Below are 21561 nucleotides of genomic sequence, written 5' to 3'. Positions count from 1 at the left end.
ATTTGCTTTTTGGAAATTATTTTAAAAATGTGTGTTTGTTTGTTTTTACAGTTGGGGATTATATACCGTGACATTAAGCTTGAGAATATTCTCCTTGATTCTAATGGCCATGTGGTGCTGACTGATTTTGGTCTGAGTAAGGAGTTTGTGGCTGATGAAGTGAGTATTATATTTTAACTTGAAGTTAGTAAAATAGAAACGATGAAAAATTCGCTGTGGAATGAGCATTTAACAGGACGGTAACAAACAGATTATGGATTTTTGTACATTTGCCAGAGAAACATTTTGGCATGAATGATTGTAAAGATTTTTAGTTTAAAATTACTGCGGAGCCATCCCGTTAGAATTACAGTAAACTTTTCATGGGTATATCTGAATCCCCCAGTTTAAAACAAAACAAAATTATACATATAAGTTTCTCCCTAAAATATAACTGAAATTTCTAACTAATCCTTTAGGCTTTTTAGGAAAATCATAGCTTAGATAACAGCCAATAAAGAATTACAAAGCATATGTGGTTTATATTATAATCACAATGTAGGGCATGTTGTGATGGTCCTTTCAGCTCATCTGACAAGAATAACAAGGATCTACTAGACCTAATTCTTCAATAATCTTGCTTGTTTTTTGCTCATACAAACTGCAATGTAATAGATAATATAGATTTTAAATATTGAGGACTCTGCATTTTCAATATGGATTGAAACTTGTTTATTATGACATTTATTTCATGACGATAAGAATTATACATCCATTAGTTGTAATTAAATACTTTTTATGTAGCAGTTGTAATAAAAAGTATATTGTCACACTACTAGTTTCTTAAGTAAGTTTGAATGCCAGTTCCTTTCTGTCCAAGAAATTACTGTTATAGCATATAGAATCCTAGTCAAATTTTTGTGGTAAAGAACTTTGTTGTTATAAAACACATTCTGGGGTTCCTAATGAGGTGTCTCTGTTTCTGATTTTTGCTTTTTGGAACCTTGCCAAACCGGTCCTAAGTGAGTTAGAGAAGTACTGAAATTACGAAAATGAAGGCTCCTGATTCTGTTGTATCATATCTATGTTCATTCAATCACTTATTAGTGTGTACCTGCTGACCACCTCTCCTGTGCTGGGTAGTGGATAGGACAGTGACAGATAAAACAGCAATGGTCTCTGCCTTCATGAACCTGTGACTGTAACAATATATTGATTATCTTTGATAGAAATAGCAGATTTACAAAACAGACGAGATGAATTTTTGAGGAACTGACTTCAAGGTTTGATTTTGCAAACCTTTCTCCTTTGTAAAAATTTTAATGGCAGCTTGAATAAAATATGACAGGTGAAGTAACGACCATGGCTGTTTCCTCACTAAACCCCACTGTACACGTGAAGGTGTGGGAGTGAAATAGGCGGGCACTCAGAAGGGAGAGCGGAAAACAGCAGCCGGCTTCTGGAAAGGGGACAGCAGAAACACCAGTTGTAACCAGTTTAGCATCCCTGAAACAGCTGAATCCTAAGCCACTAACATGAGAAACCCCGAAGGAGACTAATCTGCACCTCTGACCTCCAGCAAGGCTCAAGAATTGGGGCATCCCGTCTCCCTCAAAGTAGGCGTGCGGGACAGAAGAGGATTGTTGGGGAGTCCATGCAAGAAACAGGTCCCCCAGACCCCAGGGCTAGACTGTTCCCATAGGAAGCCCTGCCTTCCTGAGCATCGCGGAAGACTAACCAGGTTAAGCAGACAGACTGTGGATTCAGGGACAAGGAGTATGACTGAGGGTGAGGACACTGTCAAAGCTGGGGGTGGCATGCCGATTGACACACTGTGCTGCGGAACTGCCATGGCCTCTTGCTGCCGCTTCACTCGGAGAATGGTGGCTTCCTGGACACGAGCTGGAAGGATTCCTTTCTGAGAACTGAGGGTAAGACTCTCAGTTGGGGGTTTTGCCAATAAACTGGCCCAGTTGGGTGCCCCTGCCAGTCACAGACAGATGCCTGTGACTGGCAAGCCCAGCCTATGCCACAAAAGCACATTTGGGGAGTTCCCGTCGTGGCTCAGTGGTTAACAAATCCGACTAGGAACCATGAGGTTGCGGGTTTGGTCCCTGCCCTTGCTCAGTGGGTTAAGGATCTGGCATTGCCATGAGCTGTGGTGTAGGTTGCAGATGCAGCTCGGATCCCACGTTGCTGTGGCTCTGGTGTAGGCTGGTGGCTACAGCTCCGATTAGACCCCTAGCCTGGGAACCTCCATATGCCGCAGGAGCGGCCCAAGAAAATGGCAAAAAGACAATAAATAAATAAATAAATAAATAAATAATCTTTTAAAAAAAAAGCACATTTGTCATGATGTCACAATTTCTTTTTAGGTTTTGATTTCAGTATATTTCATTATAATTAGTTTGCTCTGTCATACTATGTATTAAAAGAAATTCTGGAGTTCCTGTCATGACTCAGCAGTAATGAACCCGACTAGTATCCATGAGGACGTGGGTTTGATCCCTGCCCTCTGTCAGTGGGTTAAGGATCTGGCGTTGCTGTGAGCTGTGGTGTAGGTTGCAGACTCGTTTCAGATCCTGCGTTGCTGTGGCTGTGGCGCAGGCCGGCAGCTGTAGCTCCGATTCAACCCTTAGCCTGGGACCTTCCATATGCTGTGGGTGCGGCCCTAAAAAGACAAAAAATAAATAATAAATGAGTTCCCGTCATGGCGCAGTGTTTAATGAATCTGACTAGGAACCAGGAGGTTGCAGGTTCGATCCCTAGCCTTGCTCAGTGGGTTAAGGACCCAGCGTTGCCGTGAGCTGTGGTGTAGGTCGCAGATGTGGCTCGGATCCCGCTTTGCTGTGGCTGTGGCGTAGGCCGGCAGTTACAGCTCCAATTTGACCCCTAGCCTGGGAACCTCTCTATGCCACAGGAAGCGGCCGTAGAAAAGGCAAAAAGACAAAAAAAAAAAAAAAAAAGTAAATAAAATAAATAATAAAAAATTTCTGGGAAGGGCTGTGTCAGCTCCGGTGGACTGTCAAGCGGTCCTTGGCATGTACATGTGGGGGTGCCCTGCAGAGAGAGATGTGGTGCTCACCTTTTCCCCTCTCCATGGATCCATTCAGACATTTGCTCATTCACTCTGTCTGTGTTTGTCGAGAGCCTTCTGTCTGTGGGATATTAGGCTGGGTTCTGGTCAGACAACAATGAAGGAATCACTAAGTGCCTCCTGTGTTTCTAGGCACGTGTGGCTGAGCATTGGCCGGTAGCCCACACACACTTGGCCCTGAGGAATAGCAAAATGTTAGAAACCAAAGCAAAAGTGAACAAAAATCAAACATGGGTAAGAATTGTTGGGTTTTAATACAGCAATGCAGATTAGTCAGAGCTCTGGGTAACTCAGTCGGCCAGGTCACTTCTCACAGGAGAGGCTTGTGTTTTCTGCTAGTCATGTCAGCAGCAGCTCCTCAAGTGAATGAAGGCAGTCCTTGTTGGGGGCCAGTTTTTGAGCATTTTGTTGTTTCGGTGCAAAAATGAAATAGTGAAATTCAATCTGAAGTGCAGAAGTAACTTATAGTTTCCCCTAATTATTCATCAAATGCAACCTCGCCGCACTTAATGTAGTTGTGTATGACTGTCATAGGTTCCTAAGCCTTACAGTTTTCTCTCTCTTTTCCCCTCAGACAGCCAGCTCATACTGTCCTGCTAGGCTTCAGGTTTACCTCTCTGGGCTCAAGTAGGAGCCCTCCTTTTCTGAGTCCCCCAGAACTTGATGTAATGGCCCTTTGCTCCCCTGATTACACCTGGCATCTGCTTGGCAAGTTTCCCTGCCTAGACCTTTGGCACTTCAAAAATAAAGAATGAAATAATGCCATTTGCAGCCACATAGATGGACCTAGAGATTATTGCATTGAGTGAAGTCAGTTAGACAGAGAAAGGAAAATATCATATGATATCACTTATGTGTAGAATCTAGTAAAATTGACACAAAAGGACTTATTTTAAAAATAGAAAAAGGAGTTCCCATTGTGGCTGAGTGGGTTACGAACCCAACTAGTATCCATGAAGACTCGGGTTTGATCCCTGGCCTTGCTCAGTGGGTTAAGGATCCACTGTTACCATGAGCTATCTGTAGCTTGCCCACGCGGCTTGGATCCCACGTGGCTTTGGCTGTGGCTGCAACTCCACTTCCACCCCTAGCCTGGGAACTTCCATATACTGCAGATGCAGCCCTGGGGGGAAAAAAAAAAAGCAAAAGTAAAAACAAAAATAAACTCACAGATTTCCAAACCAATCTTATGGTCACCATAGGTGAAACCGTTGCAGGCAGGGAAGAATTGAGAGGGTGAAAAAAACAAATACGTCACTGTATGAAATAGATGATTAATGAGAACCTGCTGGATAGCACAGGAAAATCTACTCAATAGTTTGTAATAACCTATATGGGAAGAAAGAATGGTTATATGTATGACTGATTCACTTTGCTGTACACCCAAAATGAATACAACATTATGAATCAACTATACTCCAATAAAATTACATTTAAAAAATAAAAATAAAATATTCCCATCAATGATTTCTGTTTTGGTTAGCTAGCATGGTTTGGTTTCTTATGTTAGCCTGACTTACTTGTATAAACGTATCATCTTTCTTGGAATGAGGTGTTTTGTTTTGTCTATTCCTGTTCTCCCTCTTCAGCTTTCAATGTAAACTTCAATTTGAGGAGTTTCCTCCCTGGTTTCCAGTTTACAGAGAGAGATTATACATCTCTAACTGAGCTCCCTCCTCCTCTACCTCTTCTTCCCCTTGAACCCTTTCTGTCATCATTTAAGCATACCTGGTGTCTCGCTGTCGTAAATTTTAAAAATGGAGAACGAGTGGATAGATGGACTGAGCGATGGACAGAAAGCAATCTCAGAAGCCCACATTCCCTTCCAGCTCCTGTCCTGTGTTCTCCTTTGTCAGTATTTGTCCTACACTCTACTGCCCACATGCCACTCGCTCCTTAATCTACTCCACGTTGGCTTGCACCTCCTACCAGTCGACTAGGCTGCTCTTGCCAAGGCCACTGTTTGTTGGTGTTTTGGGTCCTCATCATCCTTGGCTGCCTAGTAGTGTTGAACTGAAAGTCGCCCCCCGCCCTGGCTTCTGCGACACGGCCTTTCCTCCTTTCTCTCACCGTCTTTCTTTCGCAGGATCTCTCTCTCCTGCCTGGGGGCTCCTCCCAGTTGGGTGCTAGGTACACCTCTCACACTCTGTGCTGCCCTCTCTCTCCCTATGTGCTGGTGATTCCCAGGTTTATGTATATAGACCAACCCTGACCTCGATTCTGGGCTCAGACCCAAACACGCCTCGGGTGTATCTCCGCTTGACTGTCTCGTGGGTCACACAAGCTCAGCATTTCCAAAACGGAATTAATCCTCCCCCACCCAAAGCTGCCTCTCTTTCAGTTTATCACAATTTTGTGTATTATAAATTCAACTCTCAGTTGATCTGGGGAATGCATTTCTATTTTATTTTTAGGAATTTACTTTTTATACATCTTTGAAGTGTCTGCTCGTGGTGTACTACTCACCTCGCTGTATATTTGTTAATTTAATAATTTAGCAAATGTTTATTGAGACCTAGTGTGTGCCAGCTATTGTACTATACTCTAGAAACATAGTGGTAAATGTAACAAGTTCCGTGCCCTCATGAGCCTGTATTTTAGCGGTAGTCATCATCGCCTCATAATTATTTCTAGATCATGGATTCTAAAGTAAAGTAAGTTGTATACTGCATAAAATTGAGTTATTTTAGAAATCCTTACAGTCTTTTATATGATAATGAGCACTTTACGATGTGATTGTTTTGCTCACATGGCCTTTTCTCACCCATGGACTTTGATAAATCCTTTGTGATTCCCAGACTAAAAGAAAACATTTCTAAATATCCATAGGCTAAACTATGTCCATCATAGGGTTTTTTGAAAGTACAGTTCAGCAAACTTTTGTTGAGCTCTTACTGTGAGTCAGACCGTCTGCTCAGTGTTGGGTATATGATTCGAACATTGAAGACTTTAAAGGCATTTTTTAAAAAGGTATCTGCTCTTACCTATTAATAAGAAAATAATATCAAAACGATCCTTTCATGTGTTATTAATTATCCTATACTTAAGTATGAGATCAGTATTCTTTGTTTTCCAAATTTAACATTGAAGGTTGGAAAAAACTTCACAGCAGATGATTAACGTGAATCCTCAGGTAGATAAATAAAACCAGAAGAAAAATAACATCCCGACATTTAAAACAGAGGTAGCTGAGTTAATTATAACTCACTGCCATGGCAGCTGTACTTACAAGGAAAAGGCCTATGGATTTGTGACGACTCTTTTTTTTTCTAGAAAGTAGAGAAATACAATCTTTGTTGAGTTTAGATACTGCTATTCATTCATTAATTCTTTGAACATAGGAGAGGCATATTAGTGGAGTGGAAAGAAGACACACTCAAGTTAGAGGATCTTTTTCGGTTCCCCGCTCCTTGGCTGTGTGACACTGGGCAAGTCCCTTGGTCGGTAATCCTTGTCAGTCTTGATTTCTTCATCTGTGAAATAGTTTTTGTCATATCTAATTTATATGATTTTCATATAGACACAATGAGTTAATGCCCACAAAAGTACTTCTTAAAGTGTAAAACACACTGTATCAGTTTCCACTTGAAGAGAGGCTATTTAGATTTCAGATGACTGTGAGCAAGCCTAAAATATACAATGAGAATCTTAAATTATTCTCCCTTAATTTTCTTATTTGTAAGAAAGTTTTAATTTACATCTTTCTCTAAGAAATGCGTAGTTAATAAGAGAAATACAATCTTTGTTGAGTTTAGATACTGCTAAAAGAGTGCATTTGCAGGATTGCACTCTTACCATGTGTGTATCTCAGGATGCCTGGGCAAGGTTCAGGATCCATAAAGAGTGTGTTTGCAGGAGGAATCTGATCTGGCAGCTCTTTAAGGCAGTTTTTGGTTTCCTGTGTCTCCTTCCTGCTGGATTTATAGTGACATCTATTCATGATTCTTTTTGTTTGCATGTGCTCCTAAACAACCTATTAAGTCTCTGTACGTCAGTCCTGTCAGTCATTTGTCAAAATCAGTGACCCTGGGATATTTTAGTTGTTTGAAGGGAAATACTGAGATAGAAGTGCTGAGAAAGTAGGAGACCTAGAAACCAAAGTGTTTTTCTCTTGCCCCAATTTTTCCTCGACTCAAACAGTATTACACAGTGTTCAGATACTAACACATAAGCTTCAGCCGTTTGTTTGTAAAGGTTTTTCTACCAGGTATCAGAGCAGATCCCCTACCTTGAACACTTAGGGGGAGGGAGGCAGAGATGGCTTTGCCCTCAGGTGTCTGCCTCAGATTCCTTTATAACTTTTCTCATGAAAGAAATTATTGGCTCAAGTAAGACTTATTCATATTACTATTTCTTATTTTAAGGTAGGTATAATGCACAAGTTCAATGGGTATTTATGTAAATTACGTCACTAAACTACCGGGGACAACTTTTAGATTGAGATTCTTTGCCCAGAAACTTCTATTATATATCCCATGTGTTCAAATTATGTTAAATATATTTTTATTTACTTGGAAACTATTATTTAGCAGTCACATTATTATTCTATATCAATACAGGCTATTTTAATCCATAAACAGACTATATTAATGTATGAGTAGATTATTTTAATGTATTTTCTAAGAATCATTTTTGATTTAAAACCAAGCTAAATGTCAGGGACTTTCAAACCCATAATCCCCTTGTTTAGCAAACTCTACCCTGGAATACTAACACAGCAGGAATATGATTAATAAATGTTTGTATTTTCCAAATTTCTTTTTAAATTTTTTAATATTTTAAAACCTTTCCAATATAATAGGAGTTCCCATCATGGCTCGGCGGAAACAAATCTGACTAGAACCCTCCTACTTTTAAATCAGGTGATCAGGAGAGGCCTCGCTGAGAAGGTGGCAATTGAGTCAAGACATGAAGGAAGTGAGAACAGCAGCCACATCAGCATCTCAGCATCTCAGGAAAGAGACTTTAGGTAGAGGGATCGGCCAGTGTTAAGGCCCTCGGGTGGGAATACGCCTGGGCTGTTTGTGAGCAAAAAGGAGGTGAGTGTGGGTGTGAGGAGGAGTGAGGGTGGGTTAGTAGGAAGTAAGAATGTGGAGGGGTCATATGGAGAAAGGGCGTGAAAGACCCTTATAAGGACTGTGGTTCTCCGAGTGAAATGGGGACCATTGGAGAGTTTTGAGTAGGAGAGTGACATGGTCTGAGTTATCTAAGAAGAGTAACTCGGCTTGCCAAGCATAATAGTCCTGTAGTGGGGCAAGTCTAGAAATGAGACCAGTTTGGAAGCTGTTGCATTAACCCTAGCAAGAGGGGACACTGATTTAGACCACAGAGTAAGCAGAGTAGGTTATAAGACGTAGTCAGATTTTAGATATACTTTTACATTAGACCTAATAAGATTTCTTGATGGCTTGGGTGTGAGGTGTGAAAACAAGAGGAACAAGCTCCTTAGGGTTTCTCCAAGGTTTTTGGCCAGAGCAGCTGGAAGGATGAAGTTGCCATCAGCTAATACGCTGATGAGAAGGTTTGGGTGAGTGGAGGAGTGTGGTTGACCAGGTTGCTTTTGAGATGCCTTTTAGACAGAGACATTTCATATGCAGTAGGATATGCGAATCTGGTACTTGGGAGAGAAGTCTCATCTAGAGATACAAATTTGGAATTTGTCAGTATATAAGCAATATTTAAAGTCACGAAAACACTAGCTGAACAAGTATTGATAGAAAAGAAAAAGAGGAGTTCCATTCATGGCTCAACGGTTAATGAACCCAAGTAGGATCCATGAGGATGCAGGTTCAATCCCTGGCCTCATTCAGTGGGTTAGGGATCCAGTGCTGCCGTGAGCTGTGGGGTAGGTCACAGACACGGCTCAGATCCCGCATCGCTGTGGCTGTGGCATAGGCCGGCAGCTGTAGCCCTGATTGGACCCCTAGCCTGGGAACCTCCATATGCCGCAGGTGAGCCCCCCACCCCTCTCCCCCAAAAAAGAAAACAGCAAAGGTCTAAACTCTGAACTATTCCAGCATTAAGAGAGTCAAGAGAGGAAGAGGTACCAGCAAAGGAGACTGAGGAAAAGGGACTAGGAGGTTGGGAAGAAAACAGGCAAGTGTGTTGTCTTGGAAACTAAATGAAGAAATGTCTCAGGGATGAAAATGATCAACTATATCAAATACTGTTGTCAGGTCAAGTAAGACGGGACTGAAGATTGAGCACTGGCTCAATTTCAACCTAAGAGAGAGCCTGGGAATAGACATAGTTGTCAACTACAAATAAAGGGAAAAAAGGGGTTTTTTAAAAAGCCACATTTAGCAGCACAGGTAATGAGTGGATGGTGGATTGAATTTAATCTTGTTTTAGTACCCCTTCGTTTATATAGGTACATCCATAAACAATAGATACTATTAGCTTGTGTTTCTAAAATGTATATGAATGGCATGTCATATTGTGAATTGTTTTTTATTTGACTCATTTTTGAAATCTATCTAAGTTGATAAATAGGAATCTGTTTCATTCATTGTATCTGCTGTATAATATTCTTTCATATGAATTATCCACTCTCCTTTTGAGATACACTTATGTTTTTGTGTTTTCTCCATCAGTTTTATAGCTTTTTTTTCTGGTATTATTGGTTTGTTGGAGTTCTTTACATATTCTAGGTGCCCATCCTTGATAATTATGTATTTTATAAACTTCTTTTCTGGATCTTTTACATGTCTTTAACTTTGATGAATGGTGTTTTTGCCATTATCAGATTTAACATTTTAAAATAGTGAAATTTGCTAATCTTTTAAGATTTACATTCTTTGAATCTTTAAAAAATTTAAATCGTGGCAAAATACATGACATAAAAATTACCATCTTAACCAATTTTAAGTGTACAGTTGAGTAGTGTTAACTCTATTCACATTTTTATGCAGCAGATCTCTAGGACTTTTTCATCTTGCAAAACTAAACTCTGCACATTGAACAGCAGCTCCCTGTTTTCCCCTCCTCCTAGCCCCCAGCAACCACCATTCCTCTTTCTGTTTCTATGAGTTTGGCTACTTTAGATACCTAATATAAATGGAACCATATATTATTTATCTTTTTGTGACCAGCTTACTTCGAATGTGATAATGTCCTCAGGTCTCATCTCTGTTGTATCATGTGATAGGATTTCCTTCTTTAAAACTGAATAATATTTCATTCTATGGAAGTACAACATTTTGTTTATTCATTAATCCATTGATGGACACTTGAGTTGCTTTCACATATTGGCTCCTGTGAATAATCCTGTAATGAACATCAGTGTAGAAATACCTCTTTGAGGTCATGCATTCAGTTTTTTTGCATATATCCCCAGAAGTGGAATTGCTGAATCATGTGACAGTCCTGTTTTTAATTTTTTGAGGAGCCTTCATGCTGTTTTCCACAGCAGCCGCACCATTTTACATTGCCACCAACAGAACACAAAAGTTCCAGTTTCTCCACATCCTCATCTATGCTTGTTATTTCTGCTTTTGTGATAGTGGCCCTCCTAATAAGTGTGAAGTGATATCTTGTTGTAGTTTTAGTTGGCATTTCTGTAATGATTAGGGATATTGAGCATCTCTTCAAATGTTTACTAGCTATTTGTATATCATTTTTGAACTAAGGTCTTTCGAAGGCCTTCCCCTGTTTTAAAAATCAAGTTTATTTGCTTTTTTGTTGTTGGGTTCCAGGAGTTCTTTATATATTCCGGATATTAACCTCCTGTCTTATATATGATTTGCAGGTTTTTTTCTCCCATTCTGTAGGTTGTCTTTTCACTTTGCTTGTTTCCTTTGATACAAGGAAGTTTTAAATTTTGATATTGACCCATTTGTTTATTTTTGCTTTCATTGCTTGTGCTTTTGGTGCCATATCCAAGAAATCATTGCCAAATCAAGGGTCAAGAAGCTTTCCCCATATGTTTTATTCTAGGAGTTTTATAGTTTTAGGGTTTCACATTTAGATCTTTAGTTCATTTTGAGTTAATCTTTGTATTTGGGGTAAGGTAAGGATCCAGCTTCATTTTTTTGTTTGTTTGTGGATACTCAGTTTTCCCAGCATCATTTGTTGAAGAGATTATCTTTTTCCCATTGGCACCCTTGTCAAAGATCAGTTGATCATGTGCATAAAGATTTATTTCTGGGCTCTCTGTTCTGTTCCTTTGGTCATATGTTTGTCTTTATTTCAGTAAAAATGTTTTGATTGATGTAGCTTTGTAATATGTTTTGAAATCAGGAAATATAAGACCTCCAACTTTGTTCTTTTTTTATTGTCTTAAGGTCCTTTGACATTCCATATGAATTTTAAGACTTTTTTTCTATTTCTGCAAAAATGTTATTGGGATTTTGGTAGAGATTATGTTGAATCTCTAGATCATTTTGGGCAGTGTCGACATTTTAATAATATTAAGTCTTCCAACCTATGAGCATAAAGTGTCTTTCCATTTATTTGTGTCTTTTTAAGTTTATTTCATAACTTTTTTTTTCTTTTTATAGCCACATGGAAGTTCCCAGGTTAGAGGTCAAATCCAAGCTACAGCTGCTGGCCTAACCACAGCCACAGCAACGCCAGATCCAAGCTACATCTGCAACCTAGACCACAGCTCATGGCAACACCAGATCCTTAACCCACTGAGCGACACCAGGGATCAAACCCGCATTCTCATGGGTACTAGTCAGATTTCTTACCACTGAGCCACAATGGGAACTCCCAATATTTTGTACTTTCAATTGTCCAAGTCTTTTCACCCCTTGGTCAAGGTAATTTCTAAGTATTTTATTAATTTTTATGCTTGTTTAAATGGGATTTTATTCCCCCTTAATTTCCTTTTGGGATTATTTATTGTTAGTATATGGAAACGTAACTAATTTTGGGGTGTTGATTTTGTATCCTGAAACATTGCTGTGTGGTGTTCACTTATTAGATCTAAGAGGCTTTTTTGGTAAAAATCTTCTGGGTATTTTGCATGTACGATCATATTATCTGCAAGCAGATATAATTTTACTTCTTCCTTTCCAATTTGGAGGCCTTTTATTTCTTTTTCTTGCCTGACTGCTCTGGGTAAGACTTTCAGTGCTGTGTTAAATAGAAATGGTGAGAGGAGGCATCCCTACCTTGTTACTGGTCTGAGAGGAAAGCTTTCAATTTTTTAGCATTAAGATGTTTGCTATGGGCTTTTCATACATGGCCTTTTTATGTTGAGGTAGTTTCCTTCTAGTCCTAGCTTGTTGTTAAGCGTTTTATCATGAAAGAGTGTTGAATTTTACCTGATACTTTTTCTACATCAGCTCCAATGATCATGTGGTTTTTGTCCTTCAGTCTGTTAATGTGGTGTATTTTTGAATTGATTTTTGAATCTTGAGCCATTCTTGCATTCCAGGATCTTGTGTGGTCATGATGTATTATCCTTTTTATGTGCTGTTGAAGTCAGTTTGCTAGTATTTTGTTAAGGAATTTTATGTCAGTTTTCATTAGCAATATTGGACTAATTTTCTTTTTTTTTGTTGTATCCTTCCCTGGCTTTGATATCAGTGTAATGCTGGCCTCATAAAATTAGTTTGAAAGTGTTCTCTTCAGTTTTTTTAGGAAAAGTTTGAGGATTAGTGGTCCTACTACTTCTCAATTTTTCTTTTTCTTTTAAGAATTTCCCAGGAAGCCATCTGGTCCTGGGCTTTTCTTTTGGGAAAATTTTGATTACCAGTTCAGTGTCCTTAGTGATTATGGGTATGTTCAGATTTTCTCTCGCTTCATCCAGTCTTGGTAGATTGTATGTTTCTAGAAACTTATCTATTCTAGATCATTCAGTTTGTTGGTGTATAATTTAGCCTCTGATAAGGTCTTCACTTAATTTTTTTATTTTAGTAGCATCTTTCTTTTTTTCTTAATCTAACTAAGAGTTTGTCAGTTTTGTTGATCTTTTCAAATAACCAACTCTTAGTTTTGCTCATTTTTTTTCTGTTTTTCTATTCTCTTTTCCTTTATTTCTACTCCGATCTATATTATTTCTTTCCTTCTGCTAATTTTTGATTTAGTTTGTTCTTTTCCTAGTTCCTTTGGGTGTAAAATTAGGTTGAGATTTCTTTGAATCTTTTAAAATGAAACCCATCCTGTCTCAGTGCACTAAGATATTATGTTCTCTTCTATTTTTCTTTTTAAAATTAGCACATTGAAATATGTAATTTATTAGGAATTCATTTATATGAGTAAATTAATTGCGTGTGTGTGTGTGTGTGTGTGAAGTGTGGATCTTTTTTATCTCTTTTTATGTGGATAACCCAGTTGACTGAAGTATTCGTTGACTACTTTATCCTCTCCCTAGTGATTTGAAATGCACCTTTGTCATATGCCAAACTCCTATGCATGTTTGAGAGTCTGTTCCTAAGCTCCTCATTCAGTTCCATTTGCCTGCTTGCCTTCCCTGAGTCAAGACCAAAAATCTGAAAGTCCACAGCCTGTGTATCTCACATCTGGAAAGATGAGATCTTTCTCCTCTTCACTCATCCTGTTGTTTTCTACTTTCCCCTGACCTTTCTCCTCCCTCTTCACTATCTTCTCTATCCTTGGTCTTTTGTTCTTTCACATGAATTATGGAATTGAATTTATAAATTAATGTGTAGAAAATGCTTATCTTTGGATATGGACTCTTCCAGTAATGCATTTGCATAAATGAATATTCATATCATCCCATGTTGTCTTTTTATGACTTTCAGTAATATTTTCTAATTTTGTAATGATTTCTATATAGATTTATTACTAATAACATTATAATTGTGTTCCTCTTGACAAAAGTTGGAATATCTATGTTTTTCTTGGCACAGCATAGGAATGTTGTGGATCTTGTATGAATTTATTGGTAAATTCATATTAGTTCCACTAATTTACAGATTCACTTGTATTTTTTGTGTAGATGACTATATTAAAAGAATAATCAGAATTAGTATTTGTAAGTAATGATGGCTTTATATCTTTTCAATTCTGATACTTTTTATTTTGTGTGTATTTGGGCTTGGGTGGTTTGGTTTGGTTTTATTGCTCTATTAAGTTTTATATGTGTATAGTCTTGCTTTTTACTTTAAGGCCATGTGTTTTAGGTTTTAGCCATTTAGTTACAGTATCTGCTCTAGGTTTTTGATAAGTAAGTTACATTGTTAGTATAGATATAAGGAAATTCTTACAGTTTTTCTCTTTAATCACCTAGCAGTGCAAGTTACGTTCATAGGTTTTTCTTTTTCAGTGTTAAACTGTCTTTCAGTTTGGGGAACAAACTTTACTTTCTGTGGCATGTATTTTTAATATATTGTGGATTTTGTTAGCTCATATTTTATTTAGTATTTTATTGTCTAAGTTGATCTATAATTTTCCTTTCTAATATTGCATTTGTCTGATTTTGGCATCAAATTTATACAACATCATGAAAGGAATTTGGAATAGTTTATATAAGACAGAAATCCAGTTCCTTTGAAGGTTTCCTCTAATGCACTTCTTTAGCTATCAGGATATATTTGTTTCCTTTTTCTTTTTTTCTCTTCTAGGTTAGTGTGAGTGGCTTTTCAAATACTGATTTAATTTTTTTTAAATATGTATAGTTATATTCAGGTTTCAATTTCTTCTTGAATCAATGTTGGTAAGTTATGTTTTTATAGAAAATGTGTTTTTCTTTTTAAATTCTTTGACATCGTATTCATAGAAGTTCCTTAGTTTTAATCTGTATTGTGACTTTAGTAATATTTCCTTCTAAATTACTAGTATTGATTTGTAACTTTCCTCTTGATCAATTTGTTAGATATTTATCTACTTTATTAGTCTTTTCCAAGAAACAACTTTTATTAAGCTTCTCATTTTTCCTATTTCTTTGATGGTGTTCCTTTATTACTTTGTTCCTTTTACTTTCTGTGAGTTTATTTTGTATTCTTTTTTTTTAATTTTGAGTTGGGTATCCAGCTCACTAATATTTAATCATTATTTTTTAATGAAACTGAGTTTCTAAGAACAGCTGTAGACATATACCATATTTATTATTATTCATTGTGATTTTTCCCTTGGGCCATAAATTATTTAGAAATGGGTTCTTAAGTTTTCATGTATATAGGATTTTTGAGTTACCTTTTTGTAAATGAGTTTTAATTTTATTATTTTCAGAAAACATATATGGTTTTATTTCTGTGCGTTTTGAGATTTGCTTTGTGACCTATTATTTGGTTAATTTCTGTAGATGTGCCATGTGTAACTGAAAAGACTGGTATTCATTCTCTAATTGTTAGATATTAAGATTTGTATGTTTTCATGAACATCATGCACATCTCCTATAGCTTCACCAATTATTTTCCTGCTTGATCAGTCAGTTATAAAAGAGATATGTTGAAAGTGCCCACTATGATTGCAGATTTGTCCATTTCTTCTTGGTGATCTCACCATTTTTGCTTTATATGGTTTAAGGCTCTTCAGAAATTTTTGAGGCTATTTAGGCTTGGAATAGTGTTATTTCCCTAGTGAAATGTTCCTTTTGTTACTATGTGGTGACCCTGCCTAATTTTAATAATTTTTTTTAACCTTAAAGTTCATTTTCTTGCTATTAATAAAGCTACTCCAGCTTTCTATTGGTTAGTGTTGGTCTGATATGTCTTTTTCCATCTCTTTACTTTCAATATGTCTTTGTCATTATGTTTTAGGTGTGCCTTTTGTAAATAACATATAACTGGATTTTGTTTTTGATCCAGAGGGTTTCAATCTTTTAACTGGTGAGTTTAATCTGTATATAATGATTGCTGATATATTTTTATTTCTCTTATCTTGCTATATGTTTCTCTTTGTGTAACTTCTCTTTGCTTTTTTCCCCTTATTTCCTATCTTCTATTTAAATGATTAAGATTCCTTTATTTCACTTTCCTAGTGGTGTAGAAGTTATATATATATATTCTATATCTATTCTTTGAGTGGTTATTACCCTGAAATTTTTAACTTACATGGGCATACCTTGGAGATACTGTGGTTCTAGTTTCCAGACCACCACAATAAAGCAAATCACATGAGCTTTTTGGTTTCCCAATGCATATAAAGGTTATATCTACCCTAAAATGTAGTCTGTTAAGTGTGCTATAAATAGCATGTCTTAAAACGGTGCATACCTTAATTTAAAAATGCGCTATTGCTAAAAATGCCAACCATTACCGGAGTCTTCAGTGAATCATAATCTTTTAGCTGGTGGAGGATCTTGCCTTGATGTTGATGGCTGCTGACTGATCAGGGTGGTGGTTGCTGAAGGTTGGGGTCACTGTGGCAGTTCCTTAAAATAAGACAGTGATGAAGTTTGTCACATCAGTTGACTCGTCCTCTTCACAATTTCTCTGTAGCATGCAGTGATGTTTGGTAACGTTTTATCCAAAGTAGGACTTCTTTCAAAACAGGAAACCTCTCAAACCCTGCCACTGCTTTATAAACTAAGTTTATGTAGTATTCTAAATCCTTTGTTGTCATTTCACCAGTCTTAACAGAATCTTCCTCAGAAATATATTTCATCTCTAGAAACCACTCTTTGCTCCCCTGCAAGAAACAACTTGCCGTCTGCTGAAATTCTGTTGTAAAATTGCAGCAATTCAGTCACATCTTCAGGCTTCACCTCTAATTCCAATTCTTTTGCTTTTCCCACCACATCCTTCCACCATACTTCCTCCACTGACATCTTGAACCCCTGAAAGTCACGCATGAGGGTTGGAATCAACTTTTTTCAAACTCCTGTTAATGTTAATATTGGTATTTTTATCTTTTCCCATGAATCACAGATATTCTTAATGGCATCTAGAATGGTGAATCCTTTTCAGAAAGGTTTTCAGTTTACTTTGCCCAAATCCATCAACTATAGCCTTAAATGTGTTTCTTAAGTAGTAAGACTTGAAAGTTGAAATTACTTCTTGATCTATGGGCTACAGAATGTATGTTGTGTTAGGAGACACGAAAATAACATTTATCTTGTCAGAGCTATTGAGTGATAAGATGCATTGTCAATTAACAGTAATATTTTGAAAGGAATTTCATTTTCTGGGCAGTAGGTCTTAGCAGCTTAAAATATTCTGTAAACCATGTTAATAAACAGATGTGCTGTCGTCCAGGCTTTGTTGTTTCATGTAAAGAGCATAGGCAGAGTAGATTTAGCATAATACTTAAGGACTGTAGGATTTTCTTTGTCTTTTTACTATTTCTTTGGGCCGCTCCCACGGCATATGGAGGTTCCCAGGCTAGGGGTTGAATTGGAGCTGTAGCCCCTGGCCTACGCCAGAGCCATAGCAACGCAGGATCCGAGCCGCGTCTGCAACCTACACCACAGCTCACGGCAACGCCGGATCGTTAACCCACTGAGCAAGGCCAGGGACCGAACCTGCAACCTCATGGTTCCTAGTCGGATTCGTTAACCACTGCGCCACGACGGGAACTCCAAGGACTGTAGGATTTTCATAATTGTAACTGAAAAGTCACCAGCAGCATTAACCCCTAACAAGAGAGTCAGCCTGTCCTTGGAATCTTTGAAGTCAGGCATTGGCTTCTCTTTTCTAGCTATGAAAGTTCTAGGTGGCATCTTCCAATAAAAGGCTTTTTTGTCTACATTGAAAATCTATTGTTTAGTGTAGTCCCCTTTGTTAATTATCTTATATGCCCTGCATATGCAGTGATAATTTAACTGAGTATATCTAGGGAGTTTCCGTCATGGCTCAGCTGAAACAAATCTGACATGCGTGAGGACACAGGTTCAATCCTTGGCCTCACTCAGTGGGTTAAGGATCCTGCATTGCCATGAGCTGTGGTGGAGATCGCAGACATGGCTTGGATCTGGCGTTGCTGTGGCTGTGTCATAGGCGGCAGCTAAAGCTCTGATTTGACCCCTAGCCTGGGAACCTCCGTGTGCTGAGGGTGCAGCCCTAAAAAGACAGAAACTTAAATAAATAAATAAACAAACATATTTAGGAATGGAGTAGGTTTTTGATATTTTTTATTGTAAAATAAAACATACAAAAAAACCCCAGAAGTTTTGTGAATTATTATAAGGCAGATAACTCTTAAGACCACCACTTAATTTAAGAAATAGAGTTTTTCCAGCCCTGTATATATTTTTATTTAGTCTGCTTAGGACTCTTAAACGTTTAGGATAATTTTCTCAAATATATCATATACTTTACAGATTTTTCTCTTTAGTTGTATCCACTCTGTTTAATCTGCCTGTTTTTATATTTTTTCATGTATACGTTCTATTTTACTCTCTTTCATAGCCTAGTCTTTTCTCTGCTGCTATATTGTTTGATGGATGTGTTCCTTCCTTTGTGTCTTTCGCCTTTTACAACATACTCGTCTTGTCTAGATTGTTATTCTAGCGTTTCAAGTAATCCTTCTGTTTTGTTCGCACAGTCTAGTTCACTGATTTGTAATTTTGAGACGCCAGGGCTCTGTGTGGATTCTGAGCTAGCTAAATTGTGGGCATGTCTCTGCTTCTGTCACGTGTTCTGGAGTATCACTATGTTGGACAGGATTTTCTCACTGTAAATTTAGGTCCCAAGTCTACCCGAGCCATAAGCCTAGGGATTTGATTTCACAAGAGGAACATTTATTTGTTTTTAAATCGAGGGCTCAGACAGAAACAAACCTATGCTGCTGGGTGAGTTTATTTTGTCCCTGGACTTGGCTTTCCGCTGAGGGGTCAGCTTTCTTACACTCCAGACTTTACATAAGACTGGTAATTCCAGTCCACCTTATTGGAGCTGAGGGCCTCATCTTTTGTCCTTGGAAGAGTGTTGCAATTCAAGCTCCCGGATGGCTGAGACCTGGGACAACTCCCTTCCCTCCCTTTGTGCTGCTGTGGCCCAAGTCCTATGCCCACGTCTGATTCCTGTACCCTCTCTGTGGCTGGCACCTAGCCATTCCCCTTTCTCTCTTGTGAGCACAGACTTGGATGATTGGCATTGCACTACTTCTTTTTAAAAATCCAACATTTCTAGATATGTGTCGGGAAGAGATTTGTCAAAATTTGGATGAGGAACAAAATCCAGGATGAGGGAAGAAAACTTTTCACTGGAAATTTTATATTTAACTCACAAACTTATCTCTCATAGGCAGATAAGGTAAAAATAAAACACTGGCAAATAAAAACTAGGCATGATTTGGCATCCCCATTGCGGCTCAGCAGGTGAAGGACCTGACATCACCTCCCTGAGGATGCAGGTTGGACACTGGCCTCGCTTAGTAGATTAAGGATCTGGCGTTGCCGTGAGCTGCGGCGTAGTCACAGATGTGGCTCGGATCAGGTGTTGCTATGGTTGTGACATAGACCTCAGCTGCCACTCCAGTTCGACTCCTAGCCTGGGAACTTCATATGCCACAGCCGTAAAATGAAAAAAAAAAAAAAAATGACTAGGCATGATTTAACCTAGTGTTTATCGAGAAATGCCTGAGAGTTTGGCAGTTGAGCTCCTATTTAGATGCTTCCTTGGAAGGAAACTTTTTTTTTTTTTTTTTGTCCAGTGTGCTCTGATCCTTCTCTCTAAGGCACAATGAAGCCTCCTTGATCAGCTGATACTTGAACTCGAGAATACTCTGCGTTATGTGCCAAGATGGTGCACAAACTGCTTTTACTATTTTGACATTCACTTAAATTCTCCTTCCCAGTCTTTTCCCATTGTAGTAGCTTTGATCAAAAATATTGCTTACAAAATAGTGTGTACTTAAATGGTAAATAGGCTGATGCCTATCTCCTTGAGAAAAATACCAGATTTTTGAACAAATAAACAGTAGTCATAATAGAGTTTAGCTATGCACACTTAGCCTTCTTATGTCGTAGTTCATTTTTGTGTGTGTGTGTCCCCACCAGAGACTTCCCCTGTTATACCTCTTCAGTTTGTCTTATGGGTAGAATTATTTGAAAGGCATGCAGTATACACTCTAAAATTGTGTTTATCTGCCCTCATGGGCAGATAACACAAATTCATAAGTTAAAATTGGGGCTCTTTTTCCACATGGAAGATGAACTCTTGGGAAATTGAGGCTGACACACTAAGAGTGAGAACCCAGACTGAAAGTTAGTACCACTTTCATTTGGGGCAGAGGAAGAGGAAGCAGAAACAGAGTTGCAAGGGGCTAAAATGGCAATGTTTTAAAATAAGAGGCAGGCTTAAGAAATGTTTTCTTTGTTTACCATTATTCCTTAGTGACTGGAACTTCCCAACACTTGAGCTTCATTTTTTTCTGTCTCCTGGAATTTTTATCAAATAAATAACTCTTTATTATTTGTTAATGTAAATAACTACTTCCCTTCCCTTCCCCCCTACCCACCCCCACCAAAAAACAAAACAAAACAGAGAAGCCACGATGAATTTTATTTATTTATTTATTTATTTATTTTTATTTTTATTTTTTTTATTTTCCCACTGTACAGCAAGGGGGTCAGGTTATCCTTACATGTATACATTACAATTACATTTTTTCCCCCACCCTTTGTTCTGTTGCAACATGAGTATCTAGACATAGTTCTCAATGCTATTCAGCAGGATCTCCTTGTAAATCTATTCTAAGTTGTGTCTGATAAGCCCAAGCTCCCGATCCTTCCCACTCCCTCTCCCTCCCATCAGGCAGCCACAAGTCTCTTCTCCAAGTCCATGATTTTCTTTTCTGAGGAGATGTTCATTTGTGCTGGATATTAGATTCCAGTTATAAGGGATATCATATGGTATTTGTCTTTGTCTTTCTGGCTCATTTCACTCACGATGCGATTCTCTAGTTCCATCCATGTTGCTGCAAATGGCATTATGTCATTCTTTTTTATGGCTGAGTAGTATTCCATTGTGTATATATACCACCTCTTCCGAATCCAATCCTCTGTCAATGGACATTTGGGTTGTTTCCATGTCTTGGCTATTGTGAATAGTGCTGCAATGAACATGCGGGTGCACGTGTCTCTTTTAAGTAGAGTTTTGTCCGGATAGATGCCCAAGAGTGGGATTGCGGGGTCATATGGAAGTTCTATGTATAGATTTCTAAGGTATCTCCAAACTGTTCTCCATAGTGGCTGTACCAGTTTACATTCCCACCAGCAGTGCAGGAGGGTTCCCTTTTCTCCACAGCCCCTCCAGCACTTGTTATTTGTGGATTTATGAATGATGGCCATTCTGACTGGTGTGAGGTGGTATCTCATGGTAGTTTTGATTTGCATTTCTCTTATAATCAGCGATGTTGAGCATTTTTTCATGTGTTTGTTGGCCATCTGTATATCTTCTTTGGAGAAATGTCTATTCAGGTCTTTTGCCCATTTTTCCATTGATTGGTTCTTTTGCTGTTGGGTTGTATAAGTTGTTTATATATTCTAGAGATTAAGCCCTTGTCGGTTGCATCATTTGAAACTATTTTCTCCCATTCTGTAAGTTGTCTTTTTGTTTTCTTTTTGGTTTCCTTTGCTGTGCAAAAGCTTTTCAGTTTGGTTAGGTCTCATGGGTTTATTTTTGCTCTAA

The 21561-nt window shown here is 38.2% G+C and overlaps 1 protein-coding gene and 1 long non-coding RNA gene across 15 annotated transcripts in view; one reads left to right on the top strand and one right to left on the bottom strand.

Annotated features, from left to right (window-relative positions):
* Nucleotides 1-21561, bottom strand: part of LOC102168159 (uncharacterized) — a 126372-nt gene that overhangs the window by 11935 nt on the left and 92876 nt on the right. Inside the window, exon 3 of one of the 3 annotated variants that reach the window (XR_014811298.1) lies at nucleotides 3065-3253. The exons of 1 other annotated variant lie outside the window; for it this stretch is intronic. This is a non-coding gene — a long non-coding RNA (uncharacterized LOC102168159). Of the gene's footprint in view, nucleotides 1-6; nucleotides 3254-21561 lie in introns of those variants that run through there. One more of the 3 variants, XR_014811296.1, reaches the window with a different exon arrangement.
* RPS6KA5 (ribosomal protein S6 kinase A5) overlaps nucleotides 1-21561 on the top strand; it is a 191758-nt gene that overhangs the window by 111593 nt on the left and 58604 nt on the right. For 7 of the 12 annotated variants that reach the window (XM_084970033.1, XM_021099612.2, XM_021099611.2 and 4 more), the window contains one exon: nucleotides 52-159. The exons of the other annotated variants lie outside the window; for them this stretch is intronic. In XM_084970033.1, the coding sequence (XP_084826159.1) occupies nucleotides 52-159 (108 nt within the window). The remainder of the gene's footprint in view (nucleotides 1-51; nucleotides 160-21561) is intronic. 12 annotated transcript variants of the gene reach the window in all.

The sequence above is a fragment of the Sus scrofa genome, chromosome 7, assembly GCF_054392235.1.
Source record: "Sus scrofa isolate SSC_HxYL_T2T_F1_AM1 chromosome 7, Sscrofa_HxYL_maternal_Yorkshire_Landrace_v2.0, whole genome shotgun sequence".
Lineage (NCBI taxonomy): Eukaryota > Metazoa > Chordata > Mammalia > Artiodactyla > Suidae > Sus > Sus scrofa.
This window is presented reverse-complemented; position numbering and strand designations above follow the sequence as displayed.